Source organism: Coloeus monedula, assembly GCF_965178545.1.
Source record: "Coloeus monedula genome assembly, chromosome: 2".
NCBI classification, from domain to species: domain Eukaryota; kingdom Metazoa; phylum Chordata; class Aves; order Passeriformes; family Corvidae; genus Coloeus; species Coloeus monedula.
In genome coordinates this window covers 65,494,519-65,506,977 of record NC_138782.1, presented here as the reverse complement: position 1 = coordinate 65,506,977, position 12,459 = coordinate 65,494,519, and the positions used below count along the sequence as shown (strand labels likewise).

Genomic DNA, 12,459 nt, shown 5'->3' with positions numbered 1-12,459 from the left:
TACTGAGGACCACCACAAGACAGCTCCTCAAAAATTTCTCAGCAGACAATTTTACCCTTTTCTAAAATCAGCCAAGCCTACCAGCTGTTCTTATTCTTCTGTAATTCATTAAGACCTGCAGCTATTTGAGGAAACTAGGGCCTGGGGGTATTAGGCTACCTACCTCACATCACACTACTGAGGAGAAGACAACCTGAATGCAGGAAATAACAGACAAGAGTCACAGGATAGAACGGCCAAGGAATTTATAATAGTATATATTTTTGTAAACATCACCTTAATTTCAGGTGTCTCACTTACATGGGGGCTTCAGCCACTGGCTGACTGAGGAGTTACTACCAGGACTACACAGGAGAACCAAACTGCCACTGCAGCTGTTCTACCTGTAAAGTACAAAATGGCAGGAGGGGAAGGTATCACCACTGGGGCCACGCTCAGCAGCACAGCCCCCAGCAGCAGATACTCCAGCCACCAAAGGACCCCAGGGAAGGCCTACAGGGCAACTCCAAAGGCTGCTGTGTAAACTAAATGACTGCTAGCTATGCAGACCAGAGGACTTAGCTAACTGGGGCAGAATTAAATTAAGACCAGGAGGATTACAGTATTTCATGTTGCTGAAACCTAGGATGACCGGACATTTAGGGGAAACTGCCATATTTATCCATGAAGCTGATAAACGGAGGCAGACGAGAGGGAGAATGGTTCATTCAGGGTTAAATGACATAGATAGCATCAAAGGTGAATAGAGGGGGGGAAAAAACAGAGGAAAAAAACCTCTGTGAAACAAAATTTGAATACTGTATTTTTCATGGGTGAATATTCTTTAACCATGTCTGAGTCAGGAGTCTGTGATACAGAATAAACTACAAGTCAAGTAATTTACAAGGAGCCTCATAGACCACTTCAAGGCAGCTTTTCATACAACTTTGAAAAAGAGGTTTGGAAAACCAGAATATGTATCACAGAACATAAATATGATAAGGTGAAAGTGCTGGTAGAATAGACAAGTCATTGCAAAAAAGTCTTTTATGTCTCCCTATTCTGAGTCTTCTTTTCAAAAACATCTTCTCTAAATAAAAGCAACCAATATGAGACAAATGATGAAAGTGAAGCTTCTGTACAAACCTCAACAAAACAACAACAAAAAAAAGAACTTATATCCTGCTTAGCCACTGTCAGTAATCAAGATAAAGGTAAGATGATGTTGACTTGAGTGGGATTTTACTGGCTGAGGAAAGAAGGTTTGGCACAAGCAGCCCAGCTTGCTGTGCAAATTAGTACTTGCTTTAGGCAGATGATGCTGATAATCCAAAAAAGTCTTCTGTCTCCCCAGAGGCTCCTCAGAGGCTCATCCATCTCTCCTGACACCCAGGGAGAAGAGCAAAACCAGAGCCATAGGCCTTCTCTCCTCCCACAGCCTCCACACAACATCATAGCTCCCACTCCTCCTTAGGGCAAGCAGGCCTGACGGACTTATTTCAGTTCAAAACCAAAAAGCATCAAACTTGACAGTTGACCAAAACCAAAAAGGGAATCAAAACTCTTCATCACAGTTCCACAGCTGAAACTCTGTGGATGCTAGCAAGGCATCTTCTCTGAACTCTCCCTAGGCTGCACTGAATAAAAAAGCAAAGTAACAAAGCCTTTCTAACATTTAGAGCATACTCAGCTCCTCTTAACTTTCAGGGGTAATAAAATTTGTGCAAACCAACAAAAAACATTCTTCCAATGTAATGAACATGGTGACTAGGCAGGTGCACTGTAACAGCAAATATTTTATCATCAAACTAAAGAAAGGGTGTCTTAACCAGTTAATTAACTGTATCAAAATGCAGTGGGATTTCGAAAGGAAAAGTTACATTAGAAAACCCATAGAAAGTAACATGCAAATGATGTAAAACAAAGTTAAATTGGACATGACTCTCCTATTATAGATGCACTTATTCCAAGACCAAAAGCAAGCCTCCCAGCATTCACTGCTGGGTTAGATAAATGGTTTACACCAAAGGCCCATGGTCCACACTCCAACCCTCCTGCTGAATACTAATCCATGTCTTCACCTGGGCACAGCAGGGGGAAGGCACTTGTGTGGAATAGCTGCTTTCCTTTGAGAGGAAATAGGCCTTCCAGAAAGCAAAACCAAATAGTCAATGTTTTGTCCCTCAACCCTTTGGCAGAGGCATGAGTTCTTATATACCCTTTCTAATCTAAATTCCTGGAATACTATGTTGGTCCTGCACAATGCATCATCGCAGGATACCATCTGCATGTGCCCAGTCCAAAGACTTGTTAAAGAGTGCATATATGTAGTACTTAGCAAGAAAAATGAATGCTAAATATCACATGCCATTCTGTGGCAATAAGCACCAAAACCCAAGATGCTGGTGAACAGGACATTGAGGATTATGGCAGTTTCCTCTACAAAGGGAGAGAGAAGCAGCCAGTTGTTCGAGCCCGAACAGACGCTCGCTCATCCTCCAGTAACAGTTGGTACCGCTGGGAGGTCAGCCTGACTCCATTGTTTTTACAGCAATTTGCATTTTATTTTCCATAATGCTGTTTAATTTCACTTTTTCAATTATTACTCTCAGGCAATTGCTTTAATTATCTGTTATTCCACAAGGAAAGACACTTTCCTCTGGCAGAGAGAAGGGCTGCATCAGACCGTATTAACGCTGACGAGTGTCTCCACGGGCGGGCACGGGGCTGCCGCGCCAGCCTTGGCAGCCCAAGTGGAGGGCGGTTAGCCAGCACCCACAGCTATTGCTGACAGATTGGCCCGTTCACCACTGCTCAGATGGCAAATCTGCCCAGGATTACAAGGCGCATATTAAACCTTTAAATGCATGCAGCCGGTACCCCTTTGAATTTCACATTCGCCAAGGCAAACGGTATCACCGCAGACCATGGCGAAACACATCTGACTGCAAAGCCAGAACAAGCCGCTTTCCCTAATCCAATGCTATGTTAATGCAAAGCTCAGCAATGATGGATGGACTCATTAGTGCCGCAGTTATCGCCATCTGAACCAGGTGCCAAGACATATGGTTTAACAGATGTTCTAGCAAAAAGCTCTATGCTCTGCACTGTACGAGTGTCCAGCTAAACCGGACATCAGTAAGACACTGAAGATCGTATTGGGCTTCTGGGAGCCACAATTGTTCCCAGCTCAGGAAGCTGTTAAACACAGCCCGATTATGCAAAAAACCCTATTGCTCTGATATCTCAATTAGATCAGCAGAACAAATGCTGGACAATACATACACTGCTTTCTGGAGTCTTGGTGTACCCAAATGTTATTTAATCTACCCAGTCAATTCTGTTTCTCTACTATCTTAGTAAAGAAATTAAGCTTTCTGCAAACAGAAATCTTCAAATGAAATAAGAAACAGAGCCCACCCCCCCGACTCTTGCATTTTCATTTTTAGAAATGCCCTCTGTGCGCTATTCTTTCAAACATTTAATACGTAACATGTATCTATTCTGAGCATAGGATTACCATGCACAAGCGACTTGTTTGCAAGCTTATTTGCTGACATAACTCCAGTGGAATGCATGGCATGTCACAGGCAAATAAATAGAATAAAACAGGGGTTCTTTTTATACTAATTTAGAAAATCAATGTGCACAAAGCAGCAAGGTGCATCAAATTTTAATAAAAAAAAAAATCCATATTCTTTAAGTGTCTTTTCAAGGAAAGAAAATTCATAGGCTTTAGAAAGAAAGAAAATCAGTAAGTGGGCAAGAACTGATTAATTATGATATCTATACACACTATATTCATTTTTTTAAGACTACACACACACTTAAGTTCACCTCCTCCAGGAAAGCCTTTTTCAACAAGAACTTCTGCTAATTCCTAAAGCTCATAAATCAGAGCATACCAAAGCATAACAGGTGGAAAACCTAGGCTACCACCTTGGGTTTAGGGACTCCTGTCACACAACCCAACTGCTTCAGTGTGAGCAGTAAGATCAAACTACAGCTGTTGGTATGTGACTTATTACAGCAGAAAGCTTAAAGAGAAGGCAGAAAATACTGAGAAAAAAAGCTCCCCAGCATTACATTTGGAAGAGAATGGCAGGCAAAAAAGATATTAGGCACTGTTAAGGACTGAATGTGTTTCAGAAACAACATCAATGTTGTTTAACTTTTAAACAAAAACTAAGGACTTTGCAACCCTTTCAGAATTTGCTATTAATTGCAGGTCGTAAATAGAATTCTTCAGCTCAATTCTTCAGCTCACAACTGTAAAAGATTTGATAGCAGATCAGGTTGAAAAGGTGAAGAACAAAAGAATTTGAGCTACATTTCTGCCCTGCTCCCACACCTACTATTCACACTGTCACAAAAGGTGTGTTTCAGATCTTGTTCAACCAGTTAAATCTCTTTATCTGTGCAAATATTTGTTCTGTATTAATGCAGCTTCAACTTTTGAAAACTTCTGTTATCTTTACTGCTTATCTTTCAATGACAGAGCTTTGACTGTCTCAAGCATTGGTCCATTGAGGCTGCAAACTACAGAGGTGGGAGGAAAGGGATATCAAAGGGGACAAGAGACCAGATACAATCCAGAAACAAACAAACATACAAGCAGAATCTGCAGCCGTGAAAGTCAGGAGAAGTTCAATTCAATGTTAATCCCTATTTGTATGAAAAGTTTACAGACATACACTTATAGAAAATATTGTTGATGAAAATACTGTCATTACAGCAGTAAACACACAGGAAACAGTGTATTGAAACGCCGCACCTATTTTTATCCATTTTTATTTTTAGGCACATAAATATATGTGCACTTAATTATATATACACTGGGAAAAACATAAGCATGGAAATGTACTTGCAGATAGAATGTCTAGTATATGATCAGGGCCCAATAACTAAAACAAAATTGAAGTTTACATAGGTCTACAAGGATGCAAGCTACCAAAATCCTCTTTTCACATCATGTGGTTATAATCTTTTCCTCTTCCCTGCTTCTAATCAAACATCTCAATCTTTTTCCACCTGCTGGCATTATTTATATAGGTAATTTAGATGTGAATCAAGCTGTGGAAAAAGACACACAAAAAAAATCAAAAGACCAAGCAAACAAATTACAAAAAAAACCCACAAAAACAAAACAATGAACAAATCAACAAAACCCAAACAAAAACAATAATGAAACAAACAGTCCTCTTCAACCCCCCGCAACAACAAAAATCCAGCTGGAGTCAAAATCTTTTCCAGTCAGATCCCTTTCCTGAACTGACTTACTGGAGAGCGGCAAAAGCTCCAGATCAGTGCAGAGAGGGACCAAGAGGGTGAAGCTGACACTGTGGCAGCTCAGACCGAACCTGGCTGAAGCAGCCATGGGACTGCAGGACTTTGAATGCGGAGCAGATTGGCTGCTATTTTTTTCCATGTGCTGCTGAATTTACTTAAATTCTTCTCAAAACAGAAGACTGCAAGAGCCACAGTACTAATAGAGTCTTCAACAAAATCTCTACCTGCACATATTTACTACTTCAATGCAAGAAAATGAAATCTTAGATCTCTTCAGATACAAAAAGCCCCGATGTCCCAGATTGTTCCTTGAACCTTTCCTTATAAAAGAATGTGTTTTAATAGCAAATTTTTTGCTGGGTTTTTTTTTTCCTCCTCAATGAAATAGTTTTTCTCTTTCAATAAGGACATAACCAAAAGCTATTTTCTCTAAAACAATGTGCTTGGCAAGTGCCTTTTCCCTCACCATCATCCACTTATTTTTCATTTTTGCAATTTTTTTTTTTTTTATAATGGCCTTTCTTGTTGTGAAAAAAATACATTCCTGGAATGTTTCAGCTCAAGGCTCTCAAAAACAATTACTTAGGCATTTGATTTGATCTGCCAGTTCTTCCTTTCAGGCTATTCGGGCTTTTTTAATCTTGAGTTTGGTCAAAGGTTAAAGTGAACCTTTTCCAAGTTACACTCCAGTGTTTCATGAGGCCCATACATATCCATGCCAGGTTTTAAGGATAAGGAGTAAATTCACGTTTAGCTGTGCTCAACAATAGTTACTCTGAGTTCTAAGGAAATTCTCCATATAGGGAAAGTTGCCAATTCACACTTATATTGGGCAAGCAGAATTGAGAGCTGGAATGATGAGTGAAAAAATTCACCCTTAAACTGGTGAAAATTCAGTACTGTTTACAGGAAGACAAGAAAGTGAACAGAAGCTCAAGTATCAAGGTATCTTCAAGAGTATCAGAGAACTTCACAAGCCCAAGCAAGTAGAGTTATAACCTCTAAAGTTCTTTATCTATCACACTGTGAGAAATTATCACATCTGTGATCCACATACACACACACAAAAAAACAAACTACCCATGAAGCATATGGAGGGACAAAGCATATGTTTTCTGAGTTGATCTGGCCATGAGCTGGGCTTCTCAGGGGAGTGAAAGTTAGGTAGGATAATCTGTCAGAGTTATCTGACTCCAAGGATTTAGCAATAGGGAAGGTTTCCAGCTGGCTCCCTGTATTGGGTCTTTCTGACCCATGATCAACTGAAAGTGGCGCTTCACAGGTTTGCTGGAATGCTCCTATCACTATTGTCTTGCCTTGGATAGAGCAAAACCCAGGCCAGTTTCATTTTTTGTGCTTTGTGTGCTTTACTTGGCAAGTCTCTAAAATCAAGCTGCTTTTTCTGAATGAATGCATTACGTGTGTACTCAATTTAAACAAATTACTGCTCAAAGACATGGAGTACAAATCATTCCTACTGTTGTGCTACCTTTTCACTAAATGCAATGAAGTTACTGCTTGTGTTCCTTTTTTAATGTTGCAGCATATTTGTCTAATAATACATTTTGCATATCAGATTTTTTAATCATCTTTTTAAAAAATCTCTTTAAAATTTCAAGCTTATCACATGCCTACATGCAACAGTCAAGGTTTTTCAGATCCACTATTAAAACAAAAATCAAACAGACTGAAATAATTGATTATAGTTCACTTCAAAATACAACAAAAATGTGACAAAAAATAGGTATTTTGAAGTTCTGTCTGTAGATAATTTAAGAGTACGTTTCCCAAAAATTACACAATTTTTAGTTCTGAAAATAAATATAAATATACATTAAAAAAAATAAAGCTTTAGAGGATATATTTAGAAACTGTTCTAAAGGAATGTTGGTACTCACAGTTTACATATAAATTAAAGAATGCACAAAACTTGTACGTGTACCACTTAAGTGATTTTTTTAATCCTTTTTAAGTGGAAAAATTTTATTTTTTTAAGAGCAACTGGAAACTTTGTCATCCTTCTACTTAACCAGTGGTCTTAAATATAAGTACCCCATGGCAACAATACAGAGGAGACTTAGTGTTTTGGAGAGATGGTGGTGTTTATTTCTTTTTTGTCCTCTTTCACAGTAAGAAGGTTTATATTCTGGTTGTAGTAATCTCTTAAATTACGACATAATACTGTTCACAATTATGCATAGGTAAAAATTAAAGTTCGTCCTGTTATGGAGACAGAGTAAAAGGACATGTAGTCCTTTTATTTATGTTGTTCCATAAATACTCTGCTGAGTAAAACTGATACACACACAAAAGTACAGCCATATCCCTCCAGCCACCTGCTTGGACAGGTACTATAGATGCTAAAAAAATCCTCAAAATTCCTGACAGCTGCGTTACATCTGTGTCTTACTAGATCCCAAATGCCAATTATCTGCATTTAATAATAATACATTTTGTTACAGAGGAGTTGATTTACCATGAGAGAAAGCCCACAATGACTTTAAGGGCCAACCTTACCGCAGTGCCCTCGCCAGTTCTAATTTTTAATCCAAGCTTTACAATATTGCAAAACTCATTACAAGTTTCTCGATTGAACAGAGATAAAATTGCATTTAAGTGACATATTTTCCGTGCAGAAGAACAAAAGGCTTTGAATTTTAAACATTTCATCTCCAGAAAGTAGCTTGTCCTCTAGCCAAATAGACTTGCATGATTTAGCCTTACCTGGAGCCATAACTTGTTATTCACTGCATCTCTCCCTGTAGCAATGCACTGAAAGGTAGCATTCTGCCCTGCATTGACCTCTACATCCCCCAGCCTCAAAAAATGTGGAGATTTATCTGCAGAGAGGGAAAAAAATTACAAACAGAAGTTATTACAAAAAAGTAAAGGTACCAGAAACATTATTATCTCCCTCAACCTCCGTATTTTAACAATCTTTGGCTAAAAAATAGAAACAGAAGAGAGAAAATGATTTGTCTCATCTGTGTTTGAGGAGTGCTTTCAGTCATTTCCCTTTTCCACTGGTGATTCTACTAACTTTATGTTATACGTGTGTTATAATAAAGTCTTTTTAAAATCAAAGCCAAAAGAAGGAGATCAGATGCCAAAATGTCAGCAGCACTTGACAAGAATTATCCCAAAGACTTTTGACTGTATGAAATCCATCATACTGAGAAAAACCCAATTAGCATCATTCTGCTCAAGCAAATAGATACTGTTTATGTTATTTGCAATGCAACTCAGAGCTCTTGTTTTGGAAAAGAAAATCATTTGTGACGTTGAATATAGTATTTCAGGGACTGAAAAATCTATTTCCCACACTGACAAAGCCTGTAGGAAATGTCAGTGGCACAACCACCTGAAGGATTTACTAGACCTACAAAAGCTGACAGACACATTTGAGGAATGGGCACATCACACAGCTCACCCACCCCTTTCTCAAGAACTACTAAAGAAAACAGTAGCTGAACTGTTCTTTTGTTGTGCTTACTAAAAAAACATGACGCACAGAAAAAAACATTAAACTGGAACAAACAGGGTTTAAACATCAGTAACAAAAAGAGCTTGTCTGAATACTGTAACATACTGATAATGTGCTGGGATGACTGTAACCAAGTGCCTTTTGTTTTGGCACTTCAAAACAAAACACAAAGAAGAGGAAGAAAATAAATATGAAAGCCAGATTCTGAATCCAAGCAGAGCTTTGCTGAGTACAGACATCAGATATTTGGGCTGGCTGAAATATTTAAGATAACTCACTCAAATTCTCTGTAAGCGTGGTAGCCTCCAAAAGCTATGGTTTTAAAAGGTTTGGGGTAAAATGAGAAAAAAAGAAGTGAGGTTGCCGTTGAAACTTTATTATTTGGCATAATTTTGCAAAGTTGGAGCAGGATATTGTTATATCCTGGTCATTCCAGAAAGCAATTAAATTATCAGCCATGTGGTACATTAGAAGGAAATCATATTTTAGAAAGCGCATGTGTAGGGGCAGATGAGAAGAGTTGATCAGAAACAAATTGTCAAAAAATTTTGATAACAAGTGCCAGAAATGCACAGTAACTATCTCTTCCTCACAGTTTTTTATTAGTAGAATATTCTCATTCTCTCAACTTGTGTTTGCATGTGTGCAATTATTCCCCAGGATTAGCAGGGAAAGGCAAACATAAATGCCTGAAGTCTATCCACAAAAAAATAAACAAAATACAATTCCTCAGTAGTTCAATAGCCAAAAGCCCTTTCTTTCCTTTTTTTTTTTTTTTAATCTATTTTGTCTCTTCAGACCAAAAAATAGAGAGAAAAAAGAAAAGGGGCATAAAATCTGATAAACCTCCTACAAGCATCTGCCAATTCAGTCTTCTTTAATCAGTGAGTAAACACATTAACATTAAAACCCATTTTGATTATGCACACCAACTGCGTATGACTAAAAAGACACTGAAGAATTCCTGCTTTTTCATCCTTGTATAATTTACTTCTGGCAGAAAATGATTTCACCCAGGTAAATCACTATTGCAATCACATTTCTTCCTGGAAGCTGCAACAAAAATACTATTGAATGAACAAAGAATATCAGTGATCGAGTGATGAAAACTGAGCAGTCCACAGCAATATCAAATATGTCCTGAAAAGACAGAGAAAAATGTAGCTCTTAATCATTACTTACCACAAGGGTAACTCAGGACCTGGATGTCATCAATGGCAATGTAGCCATTTCTTCCATCTGAGACTTCAGCTTCAAATATTACCTGTCAAAATGAAAGAAAAAATGTTTACAACACTCATTTCTACAGAATTCCCCCGGTGGCAAGCGTGCAGATATAAGACACATTGCCTTTTTCATTTAGTTGAAGTTCCTACAAGGTTTGACAACTGAATGGAATATTTATTACTCAGCGTGTTGTGGTTCCATACCATTCATATACATGGTTTGCTTTGGATTTGCTGCTCATAACACGCCAGAAAAAACATGTTTAACTGCATACTGCTTTATCTCAGCTAAATGTGCAAACATGATTCAATTCTGAAAAAATTGCCATTACTTTCAGACAGGTAAGGCATCAGAGCACACAAGTGCTCAACCAATTTTAACAAAATTTGTATTCTTCCTAGGGGTCATGATATAGTCTCCTGTAACCTTCTGCAGCACAGTTGCACAGGAAAACACAGAAATTGTGCGGCACTCCCAAGTGGCAACAAAAAGAACGGCTGCAGCATGAGATTGATGCAGTATTTATTAACTTCATTCTTCATTCTTGCAAGGCAATGAGGAAATTCCTGTGCATGAAGGGAAAGAAGAGACTGTCTTCACATCCAATATCTTGTCCCACCCCTAGCGGGCAGTTAACAACTAAGAATTGTTTGGTGGTGGTTCACAAAGCTCCCAAAATTGTGCTTTTACTGCAGAGAGAGAATGCCTGTAGGGCATGTATATTTTGATAGCACTGGACTACAATCCTTCTTCTAGTTTTTCCAGACATTCTTGCTAAGACTGCACTTCTAACCAATTTCTTTTTTTTTTTTCCTACTAATTTTATTTGCACACAAATTCAATTTAGTTACAAAACCCACTTCATTCTCTGCCTCTTCTTCTTGCCTTGGCCAACAACAGCTTGATGGAAATTAATTTAGTGTCTGGGAGCCCTACTTTCACAACGTGCCTTGTCCAATGACCTCTCTGACCAGAGTACTGTTTGACAATGTCTACCCACTCTTCAGGCAGCTTCAGAGAGCTAGCACTTGCTCCCGGTAACGAACATCAATATATGTATCTTTAATTATTTAGTAATTTGTATTATCATCTTTTTTATTTAAATGATTGCATGGTATGGAAGACAACTCAGTCAGAAATAATCTCTGTATTTCAAGTCCTCCTGACAGACTGGTTTCTTTATAACAAAATACAGTTCTATAACATACACAAACTCTGAAAGCACATCGTTTCTTAAAGTCCAGTTAAGAAATTTGAGCATCATTGTTGAGATTTGAACTAAATTTGCACCTCCTTCTAACTGGGTTGTTATGAATTCACTAGGAAATAATTTAGATCCAATTCTCAGGAAAGCTCCGCCCATATAAGTGTGTCCTCCTGTATGTTGATACCTTCCTACACTGGAGGTCAGAGGAGAGAAAGTTACTTTTCTTGGGACACTGCTGGGAATTAATTTACTTGGGATTTTCTACCTCTGCCAGATTAGTTCCAGTAATCTCCACCCAGCAGGATCAGGAAGTTATGAGAAAAGGAGAAAACCACAGAAAATAGAAAGATAAAGACATGGAGATCCATGAGAAGAAAAATAACAACAAAACAAAAGAGAAAATATGAAGAAATATGGAAAGTTGAGAAGTCTATAAAAAGGTATAAGGAACAAGGTTTACAAGGTAAGCAAAAGAAAAATACAGTGATTAAAAAGACAGATATTGGAGAGCCAAGATTTCATCAATATAGTGCCATTTTTAAAATTCATAATTGGTACAAATACAATCATTAAGCATTCATAACTATAGACAATATAGCAAAAAGTGCAGCAATTAATTAAAAAATTAATTATTTTAATAATAATTTAAAAATTATTACCAGGCTTTAATTTGATAACATCTGTTCACATTTACAATGGGAAATTGAAAAGGAGAGTTGCATATATAGGCAGAAACAGCAATTCAAAATGCTGACAAGTCAGACAAGAACCTGAGGTAGTTCTTTTCCTCAAATACACACACTGTACTTGAGAAAAAACTGACTGTTGAGCCATTGCTTTCACCAGAGAAAGCTTATCCTAATAAGACATCAGTGCTTTGGGAGTGAATCCTGCACTTCTTCTGCACTGCTGTTCAGTTCACAGTCCTAGAAAGAATGGCTTCGACACTTTCGTTTTAGCTGAAAAATAGTTCAGATTATCACTCTAGCCAGCAAACATTAGTTGTCTGTGCAACTGTAAATGTCCTTCCACTTATTACAATTTAATTGCGTGCTCATATAGTGCACTTCTGAGAGATGCTCACTTTCTTTAATAGAGAAGAGAAACTGTTTCCAGGGGATGAATTGGACTGGCACAGAGCAGGGCTATAGAGACAACTAACCTGTCTCATTTGTACCAGAACTGACACCATGAATGAGAATGGGAAGTGCTGAATATTTCAGGTAATTCAAATGCTACTCAAGGGAGTTAGACTTGATCCCAGAATTTTCTG

The 12,459-nt window shown here is 38.0% G+C and overlaps 1 protein-coding gene across 1 annotated transcript in view; it reads right to left on the bottom strand.

Moving 5' to 3' along the window:
- PTPRK (protein tyrosine phosphatase receptor type K) overlaps nucleotides 1-12,459 on the bottom strand; it is a gene marked incomplete at its 5' end in the record, with an annotated part of 386,602 nt that overhangs the window by 202,344 nt on the left and 171,799 nt on the right. The window contains 2 exons of the mRNA XM_082277108.1: nucleotides 7,993-8,108; nucleotides 9,935-10,016. Of these exons, the coding sequence (XP_082133234.1) occupies nucleotides 7,993-8,108; nucleotides 9,935-10,016 (198 nt within the window). The remainder of the gene's footprint in view (nucleotides 1-7,992; nucleotides 8,109-9,934; nucleotides 10,017-12,459) is intronic.